The 20,453-nt window shown below is 40.9% G+C and overlaps 1 protein-coding gene across 1 annotated transcript in view; it reads right to left on the reverse strand.

Annotated features, from left to right (window-relative positions):
- The window catches only part of ELOVL4 (ELOVL fatty acid elongase 4), a 39,649-nt gene extending 19,645 nt beyond the window's left edge, over positions 1 to 20,004 (reverse strand). The window contains exons 1-2 of the mRNA XM_009564767.2: positions 19,693 to 20,004; positions 1,133 to 1,320 (exon numbers count right to left, since the gene is read on the reverse strand). Coding sequence (XP_009563062.1) covers positions 1,133 to 1,320; positions 19,693 to 19,792 — 288 coding nt within the window. The 5' untranslated portion in view covers positions 19,793 to 20,004. The remainder of the gene's footprint in view (positions 1 to 1,132; positions 1,321 to 19,692) is intronic.
- Positions 20,005 to 20,453: the final 449 nt, after the last annotated feature.

The raw sequence follows: 20,453 nt of genomic DNA on the forward strand, positions 1-20,453 counted from the left end.
TACTGCAGAATTAATTTCAGAGGAGTTTCAGTTTTAACCTGCCAAGATAACTGGATTTCATCCATTCCCATAACTACCTTTGGATGTCAGCACTAAATTCTGTTGTACCTTTAGTATTTTATTACTCAGTTGAATAGTGCAAGAAACAATTTAGACAAAATGACAATGGAAGTGTGATGGCTAAAATTTTACTGAACCATGTATTAAAAAAAAAAGGCTGAAATCAATTAATGATTTTATTACAGAAGCTTTGGGGAAGGGTCAATATGCAGATCATCATCAGATATGCCATTCTTTCCTCTCAAAGGTACAGAACAGACTGACTAGGAAAAAAAAACCCAACAACAAAAAAAAAAAAGAATTCTGCAATGCTGTAATTTTAACTGCTCTGTTCATCAGCTTACTTCCGGAAACAGACTTTGCAAATTCACGATCTGAGGTCTTCCAAGAAGTCTCTCACTCCACATGAGTAAAGTCACAGTAGCATAAACTACTCCTTAGCATCAGCTATATTCTGGACAGCTTGAATAATGATTACCAAACTGTTAAGTAACTCTACTCAGCTACTGCTAAAAAGCTGATCCACTGCATTGTTACTAGTCATTTCCTCTGTGCAGAAAACCTAACAAAGGAGAAACGCATCAACACTGAAATTTATTAACACACTCCGAACACTGCAATCCAAATATTAGAAGATTGTATCCTTCTTCTTAAAGGAACAGCTTGCTTCATTTTTATTTTTATCCTAAAAGATTCCTTACAGACAAGATACTTTTTCTCACTACAGACAACAGAGAAACGAATTTCTAACGATATACACATTGAAGGCACCAAACAGCTCAATTTCTAACTAGACATATTCTGATATCCTTTAGGATTTTTTAAAAACAAAATAAAATTAGTTACAAGCTAGTATGCAAATTCTCTCTATAGACTCATTTAGCACATTTGTTTTCGAACAGAATGTACCTAGCTACAGAAGTACTCACAAAGGCAAAATCACCTTTAAAAGTCTGTGCAAAACACTCACCCTCAATAGACATCATGAATATGTAAGATTATTTTCATTTTGCAATCTGTAGACACACTCAGACTTAAATAGGAACTCCCGCTTGCGAGAAGGCATACACACCTCTTTGAAAATGAAGAAGTTGAGAAGAACCATTCCAAAGTTGTAAACAACCAACAGGAAACGTAACTGGAAGGGCTCTCTTGTTTTCATCCATTTGGGGCCCAGCCAGACAGTGAGGAGATAAATAGTGCTTATAGTCAGCGTTGGAAATGGAGACTGCATCAGGGGCCAGTCATCAACACGTTTGTCTGGGGGAGTGAAGCAAACAGAAGGAGTCAACAAGGTCTGAACAAAATATATTCCAGCATCTTTTTAAAATTAAACAAGTGTTATTTTCTGCTGGAACAGCTGCATCAGGTAGCAGAAACACAACACACATCCTTTCTAGGAAGGTTAAAGAAAATAGTTTAACACACACACACTATATCACATTACCTCACACAAAGATTCATCATGTCATGCAAATTCTACTGTCCAGTTCTGCAATTCAAAACAATAAAGCAAACAGAATGAAATGAGCCGAAACCCAGCCCACTAATCCCCCTCAAACCAATTTTGGTTATGTTGTAGCAGCTACATAACCAAATATTCAACACCACTGCAAATGAAAGATACATAGAAGTGGCAAAATACTGATAAAATTAATAGCTTTCTTAGTTTAGAATCAGGCACTAAAAAGCTTCCAATTCATTTTACACAGGTTGTATGATGCTAACCAAGCACCTTTGCTATTTGATGTAGGTCCATCTTACATGTTTCAGACAGAATACTAATAATGTTATTAGAAACAACTAAATAAGAGTATAAATGTTTGGGTCTAGGTAGAGAAATCTGTGTTGCCATATGGGAGACAAAGGTTTTGTTTACAGTCTCCTTCAGTCTCTCATGAGGTCAAGAGTTATAGATACTCTAGGGCCCAGAATATGCTATATTAAGTTCTGGATCTGTATCAAAAAAAGTGCTCTTAGCCTGATGAACCAGTGACATCTAGGATTAGAAGGCTCTGTTACAGAGGAGGGAAGGGAAACACTACAGTGACACCTCCTTACTCAGTGTTTCCTTCCCCATACAAAGGCTAATCTCCAGTTATAGCAAGATATAAAAGGTAACTTTTCTATAACTTTCAATATTTCAAATGCTGCACAGCTCTGTGATACTAACTGGATTATTTCCAGATGCTTAGGCCAGTCAGAGTTCAGATGGAAATCACACCACGGGGCTCCTTGGGAAGCTCAGACATCTAAAATACCTACAGGACAAGTTTTTTTTGAAGAACTGTTTTTCTTCACGGTAACCCAAAGACAGTGGAAATAACCCTATCCCATAAATTAATTCCTGATTCCAGGTGTATTAACAGCTAAATCAGAAAACCCTTATCTACAAAATGAGGAACTCTGATGCAATGAACAAAGTACAGAATAGCACTGTCACTACTCCTCGTGCACTTCTTTCTTGTTTCCTTGGTTCTCCTTAGGATCATGAATTAGAATCTCATTTCAGGAGCAGATTTGATGAGACTCTCTATTTCTAAAAAACAACAGATATTGTGATCTACAGAAACACAGTGTGCATAGCACTGATCCAACAGTACTTGACCTGCACATTGCAAGGGTAAGAAGCTAAAGAGAAGTGGAAAAGAAGAAAGAGAAACTAGCATAGCTGCTGGCGTTACAGTTGTTAATATCAGAAGAGAGAAGTAATCCTAACGCATGGAAACATCCAGCAAGGCTGATGTTGCCAGAATTACAGGAGTCAGCCTAGCGACCACAGCCACCAACAGAAGCCCAGGGCAAGCAGGCAAGGAGTACAGGGAGAAGTGGTAAAAAACTCAGGTAGATTGGCTGTAGAAACACAGACAGTGAAAGAGAAATGAAGAAAGCAAGAGAAGATGGTCAGTTACCTCCAACTTTTCAGCAAGTCCCTGGAACGCACTTTAATACAGTATCATGTATTCTCTGTAAAACACCAGAGTGATTGCTTTATAGCACAGCACAGTGGCTTAGGATGTAAAGGAACAGCCCCATTTTCCTGACATCACAGAATGCTACTTATTGAAGCTGAAATGACACCGCTGTGTTGCAGTTGTTACACTATCTCCCTTATACTTCAGCTTCCATTTGCATTTAGCAATTGCTCTACCAATCTGAACTTAAAAATAAAAGATTACACCATTTAAAAGATAAGAGAAATGGAGAACCTCAACAGTCACCTGGTGCGAAGTAATGGAAAAAGACTTCTCTCCACCAACCAAGCAAGAAGAAAGCAGTCACTTATAAATTGAGAAACAGCTCTGAGAATATCCAATGTGTGACATGCTTTTATAAAATTCACATCTCACTTCAGACACTGTAACGTGCAAAGAGTTAAGAGCAGGTGAGGCAAGAGACCGGGTTGCTCTCTCATCCTTCTTGCACTAAGCAATATAAACAGGCAAGGACGCATCAGAGAATCTGTCTTCTATTTTCTAACCCAATGTTTCACAGTGTCCTGAACTCTAAAGCGACAATATGAAAAACATGAAAATGGAAGAAGATCGGAACTTCACCCAGCAGCTGAACATTATGACCCACTGCTGAAAACAGGAAACCATGACCTATTCCAGAATTCTTTTTGAGGCTGGAGACAAAAATTTCTGGAAAGAAGAATGAAGATTCACAAGAGGGTGAAAGGAAAGCCAAAGGGGCTACTTTCACAAAAGCCCAGCTGCAAGTGGTCTTTGCCTCATGCTTCATCAGCACCGTAAACAATTCTTTCACCTACTTTCCACAAATTCTACAAATTTAAGAACTTCACTGGACAAAACAAAGAGATATATTTAATTAACTCTGACAAAAACATAAGAGCACCTGGGCAGCTACTATTACACTCCCATATCTGTATCATGGCTTCAGCCCATTACTTTCCCTCTGCACAGTTTCTGGAGAGTGAGCCACATCTCAGAGATGTCTTAAAGTATTTACAAGAAAAGCATAGCTTACTGATATCGACAGCATAGCACACTGCCCAGGGTATCTATCTGATTGGGATTTGGGGCCTGACTTCTCCTAGGAAAATTAATTACATTTTAAACACAGAAGGTCTGCGTGACAGGGAACAGAGTAGGTGATTCAGTTCTGGAGTACATCCTGGCCAAAACAGAAGCATATCAATCAGTCAAAAAGTTTACTCCAACTCCTACTGTGCTACCTAAGAACAACACCTTGCACGTATTTTGAAGGTATTTAGCAGACTCTGCAAACAATTATTGTTTAGTAATCCTATAGCATAAGAAAACATGCTACCATTCATCCCAGAAATTGCTAGACTTAGGAACTTGTTCATCACAAGATCTCGCCTGGATAATACAAAACAACTTGTTCATTTTAAATCAGCTCCATGCACCATTCTTGTTGCACAGAAGGTGTTACAAATGCAATATAATTTCAGTTTACCAGAAAAACCTACTTGTTGGTGTTCTACACAGACACACGGTTACTTGCAGACCCTGTTCCAAACTTCTTTACAGATGCCCTCTTTTAAACAAGATAAAGCAGGTGACTTAAGAGAGTGGATTAAGTGACAAATCTCCCAAGCTACTCCAACATCCTCCTTTCTGCCACCCCCCACGCAGTTTTAGCAAAATCAGCATAATTTTGTGTCCTACTTAGTAGCTGGTCCTGATAACTACAAATGATTTCTACAAATTAGAGAACTGTGATAACTTAAACGGACATATGAGTGTATTAAATCCTGCAGTATTTCACATGCAATAGGTACATTATTACCTGAAAAATTAAATAAGCTCAAAATAAAAAGGCCAGCTCTCTGAATTAAAAAAATCCCTCCAACCACTTTGAACCAAAATGACCAATGCCTTTACCTGATTAGAATTGACAGAGACTGACTGAATCTTCCAGGGGATTAATGCATTTGTCTTTCAAATCCTAAGACCCAGATTCTAATTCGATCACAAATAAAATGGTGATGGCACAGCCTGTAGTACAGTGCTTTTTTTGTAAGGTGAGAGAAGTTTTAGAACAAACATTTAAAGCGACACATAACTGTAAAAGTGAATCCTGAGTAGAATAAGGCATCTGCTAATGTGCTGCTAATTATAAAATAACTGTTATGTAAAGAAAGAATATGAAATGTTTATATACTCAAGGTTTTCCTGTCATTTTCTGTACATAATTTTAAAATTTCACATTGCAAAGACAAGACAAGAAATAGAAGAACATATATATGTACGTATATATAAATAATTGAAATTGCCCTGAGGAACCTACTCTTGCAGGATTTAATTCTTTATGTGGGGCAGTTAACAGGAAACAGATACATACTTCCTCCAAAACAAGAACAAGAGCAGGATCAGTGAAAAGGACTAAACAGACTACCCAGAAATGTGCAAAGAGGACATAATTAACCTGTATTGAAATACAGAAGGCAAATGAAGATAAATTTCAATAAGCAATGCTGCACTGACAGTGATTTAGAGTTAAAAAAAACCCAAAAGAAACGTCTGTGAAACATACTGTAAGTGTTTTAGTACACAAACGGTTCTGTTAAATATGGTTCAGCATTTTCTTTCCAACAGGGAGGATTTTAGACTGTTAAATTTCCTGCATGTTACTAAACTTATGATAAATGGTTTGGGTTTTTTTCCTTTCCTCAAGAAGTACAAACTTTAAAAATAAGCAAACCAACCAATACATAGCAGAGTCAGGAGAAATCCTGAAACAGTACAATGGTGACTATCTCTACTTTTAATATTAGCTTTAGAAAAAAAATTACATAACTAAAATACAAAACTTTTTAAATTCCCTGCATTCATATTAGATATATTTTTTTTATTCAAAAGCCTTTATTTTTCCTTTAACAACACATGCATTCCTTAGCTATAAGATTGCTACTCACTAATTTATCTGGAGAGCCTTTCAAAGTTATTAATAGCTATTGATACTATTCTCAGAGCAAAGACACTTACAGTGCCAATCCAGCACATCCATCTGTCCAATCACATTTCTAAAGACACTGCAGAAATAATGGTGGCTGTTTAAAAGTGGTTTTTAATACTGAGAGCTCTGCAGATCATACAGTTTATTTTAGCAGAAGTCCTCTCAAAGCCCTATCTCAAGTCCAAGAAAGATTTCCTTAAACAAGTGAAATTTTAATTCCACAATATAAGGCAAACTACTATTATCTAATTGGAGTATTGTTCTATGAACTACACTGTTTTAATTATCTAAGAATTTCACATATCTTATCTTCACATATGTCTATAACATAACTTGTTAGCACTATAATTGAAGTATACTAGAAAATGAAAACACGTATCATAAGAAAACAAGCTAGAAACACAACTTCACACCCCTTAAAACATTTACTAAACTTTCACACGGAATTCCTAAGCAGTATTGTAGTGCCTACCTTCCCCCTTTTCTTTCTGGTGAGAGATTAATATTCTATACAACATACTTCTCTTTCTGCATTTGCATTAGAAATATTGGCTCAGACCTGTAAATATTTACAAGTGAATATAAGGTTCACTGTGGCTATTCAACCACTGCAGATTAGTCTAAAAGCCTAGGGTCTAATCGTGTAAATGCTTATTCAAGTTTACTTTCAACTGAGCTAAACAAAGGAATGCATCAGAATCACTTAGAAGTACATTTACTGTCACATGTTTATAAAGATTCCAAGACAAAAGCTCAGTCTTTAACTAACCAAAGCTTCAGAATGTACAAACAGAACAACAGCTGAAGCTATAAACTTAGCCTTTAAAACAGACCACGACTAACTACAAAGGCTGCACAACTTGAGACTTAGGGCTGTTAGAGAAGCACCACTGCAGAGTTAAAACTGAGAGGCCACATCTCTTTGGATTGCATACCTACAGAAGTTATAATTTTCTATTCACTTACTTATTACAATTTTATTTATTTATTTATTACAATTTATATGGACCAAAATAAATTATTCTTCTAAAACTCTCCAGGACTTGAATTGACTTGTCTGCTTTTATATTGATTATTCATTGCACATATTGCACTCTAATCCTCAATTATCTCAGTTTATCAAGTTTCTTTATGATAAATCCTATGACAGAGGATTGTAGCTACTGCACGAACTAAAATAATATGTCTATTCCCTTACTCCTGTTTCAATCAGACAAAAACCACACTACATTCTCCAAGGAGAGACTGTGCAGACAGATTGCTGCAGGAAAGAAAAAAATGAATTGGACACAAGAAATTTCCAGTTTATACTTCTTTCTCACCTTTATTTCACCTATCATACTTGGCAGTGTCTGCAGTCTTCCGGCACTATGAGTATTCCTAAGGAGTCTGACAGGTTCAAAGATACCTGCGTCTAACTCAGGAATATTGCAATCCTGTATAATCTACAAAACAAAGGTCATGAAACTCCCCCTAATGCATGTTTTAGCTAAGGGATTTTCCTTAGAAGAATGTCCTATCTTTCCAAAGGCAGAGAATGCAGTAGAACGCATAACTGCCTCCTGTAAAATGTTAACTAGACCCACTGGGTAAATTTGGTCCTCAAATCCAAAGGAATTAGGATTAAATTTTAGCACAGAAAAGTATCAAACTGAAAAAGACTCATCTTTTCTGCATTTTTTTTCCTCCTCATTTGGGTAGTTATAAGCAGCTATCAAGTCACTCACTAGCTGCTTTTTTAAAATCATTTTACTTAAAGTAACACCCTTACTTCATCCACCTGAAGATGTATTTTCCAATCCTTTAACAATTTTCATGGCTTTTCTCTGGATACTCTACAAACATATAAATTGTCCTTGTACCTGTGTGACAGGGAAAAGTAGCTATACCAATGAAGTCCCTGCCACTTTCCCTAACACATGACTCGAGTATTATCAAAATAACATCACAGCATCAGTGGTGGTTATGAGGGGTGAGAAAATTAAGAGGCAAGTATGTTACTGGTAACGCTGAGGATGACATGCATACAACGCTATATGGACAAATGTTCCCAAAACCAAGCACAAAAAAGCACAACACGGCACCTGTTTTGAGTATTTCTTAAAAAATACAGAACAGTGTAGAGAAAACATGATCAAATTGATCTTCAGGAATGAAAGTAAATATCTGAATTAAGTATTTTGTCTATCCTTAAGCTTTAACTACCCAAGAACAAACTAATCTGTTTGGGCCAAAACCAAGATGCATCAAAATTTTATGACAAAGCATCGCTGTTTTAACAAGCTATGAAGCATCAAATTAAGATGCAAGAATAAAAATATTCAGTCTCAAGTACAGTGAATAATGAAAGCATATACCTGAAAAACAAAGCAAAAAAACCCACTGATTTCAAAAGTTCACAGATGAAGCTGCACTAATCAATCCTCTCACACCTAAAAATGACAGATGCCTGCCTTAAAACCAAAAAGACTATGGACAAGACTAACAGGTACTGCTTATGACCAGCTGTGGCTTTGTTTTAAATTTCAGGGCTTTGTAATTGTCCTGCTCAGTCTTCTTTAAAGACAACAACATAAAATCAAAATAACACACAGCTAAGAAGAACATCTCCTGCAGCTAACGAACACCTGTGTAATACACGTGAGTTTCATGAACTCCTATTAAAGTAACAGGAATGCCTAATTCCAATTCATTATTAAAAGTTCAATAGGTTAAAAGGTTAACTAGTTTTCCCATTGTTCTAACTAGTATTCTGGGGACTTCAATTACTAATATCTTATTATCTTTGGGTCTGTACACAGCAATCACAAGATATATTTGTTTCAAGATAAGGATAATAATAGAATTACAAAGTTCAAGAGCTATATCAATTCACCATCAAGTCTCAGGATTTTCAAGTCTAAGATACCGTCTTGTTCAAATTATTTCTGATTTACCTCCTCCACTGATCATGATTATTTGTGAGGACAGTGCAAACAGTCTGCTTCAAGGAATAATAAAAATATAATCCTTAATGAAGCTTACACAAGATTTGCAAGATAGTAAGCCCTTGAGGCACGTAGCATTCTTCTGTTTGTCAAATCTTACTTTTCCAAATACTACAAAAGCAAGATGCATTCTCAGTGCAGTGATGCCTGCACACCTTTTCTTAAATGTTACAAGTTTGGGAGTAAAACAGATTAAGAAAACAGACGAAAACACCACCAACATCACAGCAACCCACGGGATGAATTTTATGAACCCTATGATCCAGCCCACATCTCTATATTTCTAAAGAAATGAAAATGCTGCATAAACCACACTTTCCTTCTATATAGTGTTTTCTTTATTGAAATGTCTATTCAAATTTCTCTGACCTTAGCCAAAACTGCATTTCTGAGAGCTCAGACTGGAGAGGTCATTACTTCACACCCAAGGTGCTGGGTTTGGGTACTATGAAAAGAGTTGTAGGGGTATCAGTACGCAGCAATACAAATATAGGATTTATGTGCACTCAATGTTGCAATAACAGTTTAGACCATTGGCTCGTCTATTCTTATTCAGAGTTTTATAATGCTGAAGAGGATGACCATAGAATAAATCTTTGCCATCAACAGATTTTTTTATTGTATTCCTTCAGTTAGAAGCTAGATCCCTTAAAAATGTGAAGGATTACTAATAACAGTTTAATAATGAATCTGCAAGGCCTGATCCACTGCAGAGAGACACGCTACATACTCAACATTCACGGCACAGTAAGTTTGACACTGATATACATCCTGCTAATGCGCTAATACAGCAGAATGATACTGATGCTTAACTACACAGCAAATTTAAACAACTTAAGTTGCTGCTCTCCCAACACAGAATGATTTTGTGTTGCAAATGAACATTTAGAGACTCCTAGATGCAGTGATTGACATGTATGAAATCCAGCAATGGCAAGTGAAATCTACGCAAAAGTAACACCAGAAAGCTATGGGAGAACATTTGCAAGGAGCTGCACACAAATCTCTGTGATAAACTGGTTTTTTTTTGGTTTGCATCAGCACAAGGATGCTGGTCATCAGTTTGGTTTTACAGAAGAATGAATGAAGTGAGAATTCTGTTTTGGGTGAAAACTACAAAAAGAGTTATTTCAATGTATTAGCTCTTATCTTCAAAGTTCAGGAGCAGAAGTAAAATTTACAGTTGTGAGATATAGTAGGTCTTCTGCTAGCCTAACGCAAGTAAACCAGTCAAAGCCGCTGAAGAAAAAGAACACTGCAAAACATTTAGAACTTATTTCCTCAACATGCCTTCAACATCAGCAAAAATGACAAATTGGGGCAGGGGGTTGTGGGGAGGAGAAGACTAATTTTGAAACACTGATTTTCAGAACATGAACTTAATGAGAAAATGCTCTTACACCCAAAGATGACCAGAAGAAAGATCAGTGTCTGACTCTTTCACTCACTAAATACACAGTAGCGAAATCATCAGTTTGACAGCTAGATAATGCAACACCCCAATGACTGTTGCAACTAAGTCTCTTCACTTCTGCAGTTGTGTTCACTTTCATGGCCCTGAATCTGCGCTTCTCTAATGGATTCTGCAATACAATTTCTCACTCTTGATCACTGAAACTGAGATTAGACAGAGTAGAGGAAAATCTAACCTAACTATGAAAGCATTTTGGGGTAGCCTACGTTTAAGTATATTTCTATTGGGCACATTTATTCCTGGTAAACTATTAAATATTAAATGCAAACTCAGAAAACATGGTCATGAAGTCTCCTGTTTAGAACTCAGCTATTCAATTTAGCACCCATATTCCCTATTCTTTTTAGTCTCTTTTAAACCATTTGAAAACAAGATGTTATAATGATGCTCTAGGAGCAGAAGTACATAAAATCTTATCTACAGATCTAAGATTTACTGGCTCAACAGAAAAAGTGAAAGACATGGTCTATAAATTCTCTTCTTCCAGCAACATTCTGTGAGCATTTAGAAAGCAACAAAACAATCTTATGTTTGCTATAACTGGGAGAGGGAAACATGGAGATGATTTCTATAAGCAGATTAAAAAAAATAGAAAATCACCATTGTCGAGCATGCAATCTGAAGCATAATGTATACAAGAGCTGGAAGAGGAGGCTTCTGAGATACTGCAGAAAGAGATAAAAAGGAGCAGGAAAATATAATGGAAGCAAACCAAATAGTCGAGTCCATGATCATGCTGAAACAGAAGATTACATGTGGGAGGATGGATGGATGGATGGATGGATGGATGGATGGATGGGAACTAGGGAAGACGCTCACGGTACAGGTGGACACAATGCCATGGAGAAAGTTAAGGAAGGAGGGAGCAGGAGTTAAGGATCAAACAACCAAAAATTATTCAAGTACATAAGGAAAGGGGTTGAGTTGCAGGCACATGAGTTAACCTGACACAACCAAGAGCAGTTAATGCCCACAGGCATGCCATTATCTTGCATCAAATGTAAACCAAATTGAGGTAGCTTATTCCCCTTCACCTTCTATGAGAGAAAGATAAACTAGCTCATGTTTATCTTGAGATCCAAGCACACACAATGGGAGTTAATACAAACCACATCTTGCACTCAATTCTTCTCTAGGCTTGCCTTGAAGCTACTTATTGCTTTACCGACAATCTAGGGTGCAGACCTGAAAATTCCTACAGACCTGACACCTAAGTCTCAGCAGGCCTGAATTTCAGAGCTGCCTTAATTTACGTCTTTAAAAATTCCTAAGGCTTTGAAGTCCATTTGCACAGAAGCACTTAAGTTATGACAAAATTAAGCACTTAAGTTATGACAAAATTAAGCACTTAAGTTATGACAAAATTTGCTACTTGCCACCTAAACAAGATCCAGAAACGATGTATCCCCTACTACACCTTTCTAAAGTCACAGGCACAAGGGTTTCCTATGAAATGCAATGGTAACTTCAACTTTGTTTTCAAATACAGCCTGGGAAAGCAAAGCCCTGTCAGGTAACAGCTTACTAGTTAGAGCAGTCCTACTTCATGAATGAGATTTTCCTTTAAAAGCATACTGCCCCAACTTCTGTGCTCCCAGCACACTCCTCATACCAACACTTTCTAAAAGCCAAAGTTCTTGCCCTTTTTATAGCCAATTCTTTTTAGCTAAATAAATCTCATTTAGCTCTAGTTTTTCAGGCCATTCATGTTTAGCCCCATTTGCCTTGCTGTAAAATAACTCTTCAGTACACACCACAGCCTTCCCCCTTGATTCCCCAAAGTCTTGCATCCTAGCAAATTCTTCTTCCCAAGGTTCTCTCCATGACTACCTGGAGCTTCCTTAATCCTTTCCATATGAATCACGTAGCTCCAAAAACCTGTCTGGACTAGCAGAGGAAAAAGTGGAGTCTTGCCTCACTCACTCTTCATGGTACCTGATCTACAAGACCTTAAAAGGGACTACAACCTATGTTTCCTACACCTTCCTCTACTAATTGTCCTTATGCAGCATTTAACAATCTTTCCTGGTTACACAGGAAGAGCTGCCTTGAATACAACCTCTCCTGGTCTTCCATAGCTATAACCAGAGCCCTGCTACACACCTCTTCATCCGAAGAACAGGATAAATACAGAATGACTACCACAATCACTTTCAGTCAAGATTCTCCACATAGAAACAGGTACCTATGAACAACAGTTCAACCACTATGCTCAATCACTTCATGTAATCAGTGCAGTCCCCAGGATGAATGCATCTGTTCCATGCCACAGACATTTTCAACTGCTCAAGATTTTTTCACCTGTCATCGCAGCGTGTGGCCCCAGGACCACACACCAATTTGCACCTCATTAATGGCATGCAGCCTCAGTTGAGAAGCATGGTCTGCTGAGTGCTGCAATTTTAAACATCCAGTCTGCAGCAAGTAATAAGGTCATGCCATCAGCTGGATAAAATTCTGCATAAAGTAGTTTCCCAACCATTGTCCATGGAATTTGCTTTAAGAGTATTCATAACACCTTATTTCCTCCAGAGAATTCAAGACACGCTATCTACACAGCCTTAAAAGGAATTTTCAGAAGTTCAGTCTGTTCCTGTCATTTTGTCCAAATATTTCCATTTGCTTCTGGAACATGCTGATGAGTGTTCAAACAGAAGTTCATATCACATTCTTGCTGGTTCATATCACATTCTTGCTCTTTAAAGGCTTTTTTTCTGTTTCATTTCTTTGCTAGAGCTGAATTGCAGATGATGACCCACAGCTCCCCCTGCTTCACTTTAGGCAAGAGAACTAAGTCTTCCTCTCACAACTCAGCTCCTTATTCATAGTGTCAGCTTTGCTTCAGGCTACTCCCTCAGGCTCGAGTTCTTGAAGCCTGGTGAAGTCTTGCCTGTTCACCTAGTGACCTTCTGTGAAGGAATGACCACAACGGTGGACAAGAGGAGAGCTACAGATGTCATCAATCTGGACTTCTGTAAGATGTTTGACATGGTCTCCCACAACATCCTTCTCTCTAAACTGGAGAGATATGGATTTGATGGGTGGACTGTTCAGTGGATCAGGAATTGGCTGGATGAACAGATCCAGAGAGTAGTGGTCAACTGGTCAACAGCTCGGTGTCCAGATGGAGATCGGTGACAAGTGGTGTCCCTCAGGGGCCCATATTGGGACCAGTGCTGTTTAATATCTTCATGACTGATATGGATAATGGGATCGAGTGCACCCTCAGCAGGTCTGTAGATGACACCAAGCTGAGTGGTGTAGTTGACACGCCTAAGGGATGGGCTGCCATCCAGAGGGACCTGGACAAGCTCAAGATGTGGGCTCATATGAACCCCATTAGGTTTGACAAGGCCAAGTATAAGGTCCTGTACCTGGACTGGGGCAACCCCTGGTATCACTATAGGCTGGAGGATGAAGGGATTGAGAGCAGGCCTGCTGAAAAGATCTCAGGGTTATTGGTGGGTGAAAAGCTGGACAGGAGCTGGCAACATGTGCGCACAGCCCAGAAGGCAAACCATATCCTGGTCTGCATCAAAAGAAGTGTGGCCAGCAGGTCAAGGGAGGATACTGCCCCTCTACTCCCCTCAGGTAAAACCCCATCTAGAGTATTGTGACCAGCTCTGGAGCCCTCAGCACAGGAAAGAGGGCCACAACAACAGTCAGAGGGATAGAACATCTTTGCTACAGGGACAGTCTGAAAGAGTTGGGGTTGTTCAGCCTGGAGAAGAGAATGCTCCAAGGAGACCCAATTGCAGCTTTTCAGTACTTTAAGGGGGCTTATAAGAAAGATGGGGTCAGATTTTCAGATTTTTTAGCAGGGCCTGTTGCAAGAGGACTAGGCGTAACGGTTTTAAACCAAAAGAGAGCAGATTTAGACTAGACATAAAGAAGAAAATTTTTTACAATGTGGGTGGTAAAACACTGGAACAGGTTGCCCAGAGAAGTGGTAGATGCTCCATCCCTGGAAACATTCCAAGTCAGGTTGGAAGGGGCTCTGAGCAAAGATGTTCCTGCTCATGGCAGGGGGGTTGGTCTAGATGACCTTTAAAGGTCTCTTCCAACCCAAACTAGTCTACGATTCTGTGATTCAAAATCTCTAAGCAGACCCACTTCAGTACCACACCGTTTCCAAAGGTGCTGAGTATCTGTTTTGTTCTGATTATCTGCCTTTTGAGTTCTGCAATCTGATAACATCTCCTGGTGATGAAATGTGGGAGGAACTTCCCTTAAACACCCAGCAATTTGTCTTCAATACTGACAGCTGTTTTTCCTTCACCAATGAAGTCCCTTCTCTCCACTGACAGTCAGTCAACAGTGATGCTTAATGAAATTTATTGAGTAAACTGGGATTCTTCTATTGCTCGGTTTGGCTGGCAGTAGACTCACATAATCTAGCCTTTACTTCTGTAATCACCTTTTCTCCAAGAGCTGCTTCTGCCACAGGGGTCTCTTTGTGTTTCTGCTACAAGATAGCCAAAACCAATTACACTAGCTTTTCCAGTTCCTGGTGTTTCTTCTGTCTAACCCTTGTGTCCTAAACAGTCATAGTCACAGATCAAAAAAACTGTTCCCTTGAGAAGAAAACTGTATCTGCAAGACAAGTATTGTACCAAATCACTAAGTCTGATGCTTAGCTAGCCCTCTAAAAGCTTAGGAACACATTCTGCTTTGTTTCTATCCAACAGGCTTCATGAACCTCCATCTCACCCTTCATTCTCCCTCTTCATCATCACCCTCTGGAGAACTCTCATTGGGATTCCACTTGCCTCCAGCTTTTGCACAAATCATGAAATACAAGCTACTGCTTGCACTTGGGACTGTTCTGGTAACCACCCCAATGAACCTTCCTCAAGCGTAAACACTCAGGATCCTTTAGCCACACATGGTTTCTGCATGGAGAAAATAATGAGGGAGGAAAAAAATGTATCTTCTTCCAGTTCTGTTCCCTGGACTGAAAAAGAAACTGAACCTGAACTTCCTGAGCATTGATAACTTAGTCCCAAGATCTTTCTGGCAAAAGGTTCTATGGTAATTTGAGTTCCGATGGAAGCTGCTCTACCTGATCGCTTTTAGGGCAAGTAGTTGTAAGTTTCTTAAGTTTCCCATGGTCATCCTCTTACACTTCTGACCCAATTGATAAAAGCTACAATAGATACTGCTTGTGAGCAAGATGCTACTTAGAAGACTACAACTAAAGTGAAAGTTTGCATCTTTCTGCTCTCTCCTTTCCTCCTGACGGAAAAAGTCTGTAATCTTATTAACTGCAACAGCTGTAAATAGTCGCTGTTCCAAAGCAGTCCCACGTGGCCTGGGATGCCCCTGCCTTCTTTTGACTTTGAGCTCCAAACCCAACTATTTTCACCCAAAGTTGATAAATTCTCATGTTCTTTAGCTCAACACAAACATAGGTCCTTTGAAATAAATCTTTCTGATCAGGGTTTCACAAATCTCCTTTACGAGCCACAATCTCCTACTTCCTCTCCCCAACTGCCAATGGTCTGTTCACCCACGTTTTAAGATTTCCACATTCTTCTTTCCTGGATTGTTTCCCAAATTATTCATCTTAATAGTTTCCCTGGATTCAGCCTGGAACCTCCCTTTAAGTCACTTGCTCTGTCATCTAATCATACCCTTAATCCTTCCTGACGGATCTAACCCTAACCAGCTACCCAAGCCAAGAGAAAGGCGGAAGCCCTGCCCTACCTATTACACCTTACTGTTCCCATGCCCTTACAGAAATAATGGTACAGAATTCCTAGATCATCTTTCCTGATAGTAACTGTTCCACTGACCACCTTTTTTTCTCCTGATGACTGCTAAGACCATGTTTTTGGCTTCTTAAATTATCTCCTTCAGCCTTTCCAGGTGAATGTGAGGTTACAATGGATTTTAGGCTTTCATGAAAAGGGTCTAAAAAGATAGTCAAGGAAGAAGAAGAAAGAAAAAAAATGTGTTTCCACACATTTACAGGGAAAAACATATTAAGCTAAGGCTGAAAATGTATCTGATAATGCACATGAGGGAAAAAGTCACCAAATACTGTTATTATTCCCAATTGCAAGATTGAAAAAAAGCTGAACCAACAAAAAAAACTGACCAAAGCACACCTAGAAGCAAAATTTTTGGCATGCTTAATGCCAAAAATATTACAGCATCATTTTAAAAAATAAAAAAATGCAGTTAAGCTCATCATATACTTGGTCTTTTGAGGTTCTTTCTGGTCTCAAAACAGGTCAGTTGCTTTTTCAATAGCATAAGGCAGGTGAGAAAAAACACCAAATCTTTACAGCACAAAACCAAAGCAGCACAAGACTCCATGGGATGTTCTGGCACAGTTCTACACAAGTTTCATCACAGTAGTGGAAGGCAGCATTAGAAAACACCTGCTAGCAGAACAAGCCCACTGAACACTATGAACAGGGCCAAAGACAGACTTGGGTGACCAATAAAAAACAGAACCAAGAACTGGAGAAAATAAGCAAATTTAGTTTTATATGAATGAGAAGGTTTTGTGTAGGAGTAGTAGTGGGAATAAAATTTCTTCACATTTTATTGTGTAATTTTGCTGTGTAGTAGTGTTTCATTGAGATTTATTGTGTAATGCTCTTGCATAGCATCATTTGTTGAGCAACTTTGCTGCGTGGTATAGTTTTTTTATTTAATGATATTGAACATTAGGCAATGGTCTTGCATGCCATAATTTGCATTTTCTGTTAAGCAACATCACTGCCATAGTTCTTGACGCAAAGGTGAATTGCATGAATTCACACAACAGTGCTGAATTCATGAATTTAACGTATATTCACTCAGAGATGGCAAATGGAGACTTAATTTTTTCTGAAGGAAAATATGCAGAGAATCAGCAAACTGAGCACATGTTTAGGTAGAATTTAGGGCATTAAGATAAGATTTTATTAAATAGCAGTGCACCATCACCTTATAAATCACTTCTTATTCAGAGCTACCTTGTAACTACACTGTGTGAGATTATGTTTCCCATATCCATACCCGACCATAAAAACTACAGGGAGACCTTGTTTTACATACTACTAGATATAAATAAGAACAGTAACATGCTCTTGATGTGACTTAGGCTCTGTTCAAAACTGTCCTTGCAGGGAGCTGCTGAAATTCAGATTCTGAAACAGAAACTCTCCACCCACACAACTGAACTCAGAGCAATAATTTAAAACTTGCATTAGTAAATTAATACAAGACTTAAGCATATTTTAAATGCCATGATAATGTTATCCTACTACTGCTTAAGAGTCTCCAAGTGCCAGGATGAGGAAAGTTTGCCCTATAGGTAGTATTAGTGTTAAGTTACTTATCTTCACATTCATTACATAAACTTCCTTTTTCATCCTTCTTTTTTTTTCCCCCAATCATTTTTGCTTACAACAAATGTGGTCTGTTTGCTTGAAGGTCAGGAAATGTATCAGAACTTCAAAGCTTTTTCCAAATAAAACACATAATCCATAAGGACATCAACTTTGCACTCACATCCATTTATATATCCATCTGAAAATGCCACTGAGCTAGAAGAGCACCTGTTTCGTGCATTACCTAGCAGCCTACAAACAATTGTATGTTGTGAGAGGCAGAGGAAGAGAGCAAACACTGATAGATTACAGTGCAGTGCTGCTGCAAGCACTTTGATTTGATCTCATATTCTGGCAGGTTTTAAATCCAGAAGCATGCATGCAAGCCTAATTGCCCAGAAAGTTGTCTGGGAAGGTAAATCGTGAGGAAAAAAATGAGCTCCCTCTATCTATAACATAAAATTAATTTATTATCTGACAGATGGCAGAAGGGAGGGGGGCAGAAAAGTAAAGATTGGTGATGCAGCAGTGAGATTCTCGCCTGTAATGAAGGCCCCACGTTCTCACCTATCGTACTGCCCCAAAACACATCCATAGTCAAATTCACTCCAGAGTTTTGCTTCATGTATTTTCAGGTTTAAATCAAAACAGCCTAGACCTCATTGTTGTGTGGACAACTGAAAAAAGACGAAAACATCCAGAGAAGCGACTCCTCTACCAACTGCCCAGGGCTGCAACTATGAAAGCTGCGACTCTACTCCGCTCATTTCATTTGACCAAGGAGGAAGAGCCATTCGCGCTGACCAATACTGCCACAGCTACCGGTCACTGTAGCAAGTTACGATCTAATTTGCTGTCCCAGCACTGAAAGCTGCTTTTGCACATTTCTCCATATTCCAAGGAATTTTCTCTTCCTTCAGCATCTTCCACATTGCAGTCATGGGGTGCCAACACAAAACCGGAGCACAGTGAAAATGGAAAACAGCAGAACCGACCCCAACACAATATAAAAAGCTTCTGCATCGATGCTCAGGGATACGGTTTAGGAGTGGACAGGTACGGTTAGGCTTGATGATCTCAAAGGTCTTTTCCAACCTAGCGATTCTACGAAGGCAGCGATCATTTCCGAGCTCCAGGCGATGCTGTCACAGGATTGCCACCTGCCGCAGAAGCCAGAGGCTGCCCGAGCTCCGGCAGGAGTTACCGGAGGGCCTTGCTTACCTCCACATCACATTCCCGCAGGGACACCGCCAGGCACGGGGGGGTGAGAGAGAACCAAGGAACGGCGGCTCCGGGTACTGCCGCGTCCCTCCCGCGGGCGCCCGCGGACACCGTCCCCTCGCCGGGAGGAGATGCCCCGCGAGGGATGAGAGGCAGATCAACAAACAGAGCACCCAGAAAGGCGAGGAGGAGACGCGGGTGACGAGAGCCCCGCACCCCCCATCCCATCCCGCCCCCTCGCCGCCGTCCCAGCCCGGTGTCCCCGTGTCCCCCCCTCCTCCTCCCAGGAGACGGAGCCATCTTGAGACGCTGCGCCTCGGGGACAGCGGGCGGGGGCGGCGACAGGGGACGGCGAGAGGGATGGCGAGAGGGACGGGGACGGCGACAGCGACGGGGATGAGGATGGAGACAGGGATGACCATGGGGACGGCGACAGGGACGGGGATGGTGATAGGGACGAGGATGAGGACAGGGATGAGGACGGGAATGGGGACGGCGACAGGGATGGAGATAGGGATGAGGATGGGGGCAAGGACGAGGATGGGGACAGAGATGGAGACAGGGACAGGTATGAGGATGGTGATGGCGATAGGGATGGAGACGGCAATGGCAACAAGGACGGCGATGGGGATGGAGGCGGCAATAGGCCGGCGCTAGCTCCGCCGCCCGCGCGCGTTACCTCGGATGCTCCACGTCCAGCGGTAGAACTCGAGGGTGTCGTTCACCACGCTGGACACCAGGCCCAGGGCGCGGGGGGTCTCTGCGGCGGCAGCGCCCATGGCGAGCAGCAGCAGCGGCGGCGGAGCCGGCGGGACCTGTCTCGGCGCGTGCGTCCGTGCCTCTGCGCCGGGGCTGCTGCTGCTGCTGCCCTTCTACAGCCGGGGATGTGATTTAAATCTCTATCTCTCGGTATCTTCCCCGTAGACTCCGCCTCGCTCCCCCGTCACCGGCTCCCGTGCCCCGCGGGCAGGGAGGAGGGCGAGGAGGCGGAGGCGGGCGGGATGAAGATGTTCTTGCGGGTGGATGGAAGGGGGGGGGGGGCGGCGCGGCGGCCGCAGCACCGAGCGCGGTGCGGGGCTGTCACGTGACGTCAGGGCGGCTGTCGCACCTCCCTCCCCCCTCGCGTGCGGTTAGGCTGGGTCACGTGACGGGTGGCTGTGCGACCCCCCCCCCCGGTGCGGTGCGGCGGGGTCACGTGACGGGCGGCAGGCTGCCACCCCCCCTCCCCCGGCGGGGTCACGTGCCGGGCGGGTGCCCGTGCGCGGGGCAGGTGCGAGGCGGGACCCTGCTCCTCCCTCAGGGGCGTCCGGGGAGGGAAACAGGTGCTGGTGTCTTCATTGGCGGGGTTTCTTTAATTATTTCTAAATATGTATGTTTTTTTACCGGATGGGGAAATAAATCATAGAATGGTTTGAGTTGGAAGGGACTTTAAAGCCCATC

This window comes from Cuculus canorus, chromosome 3 (assembly GCF_017976375.1).
Source record: "Cuculus canorus isolate bCucCan1 chromosome 3, bCucCan1.pri, whole genome shotgun sequence".
Taxonomy (NCBI): domain Eukaryota; kingdom Metazoa; phylum Chordata; class Aves; order Cuculiformes; family Cuculidae; genus Cuculus; species Cuculus canorus.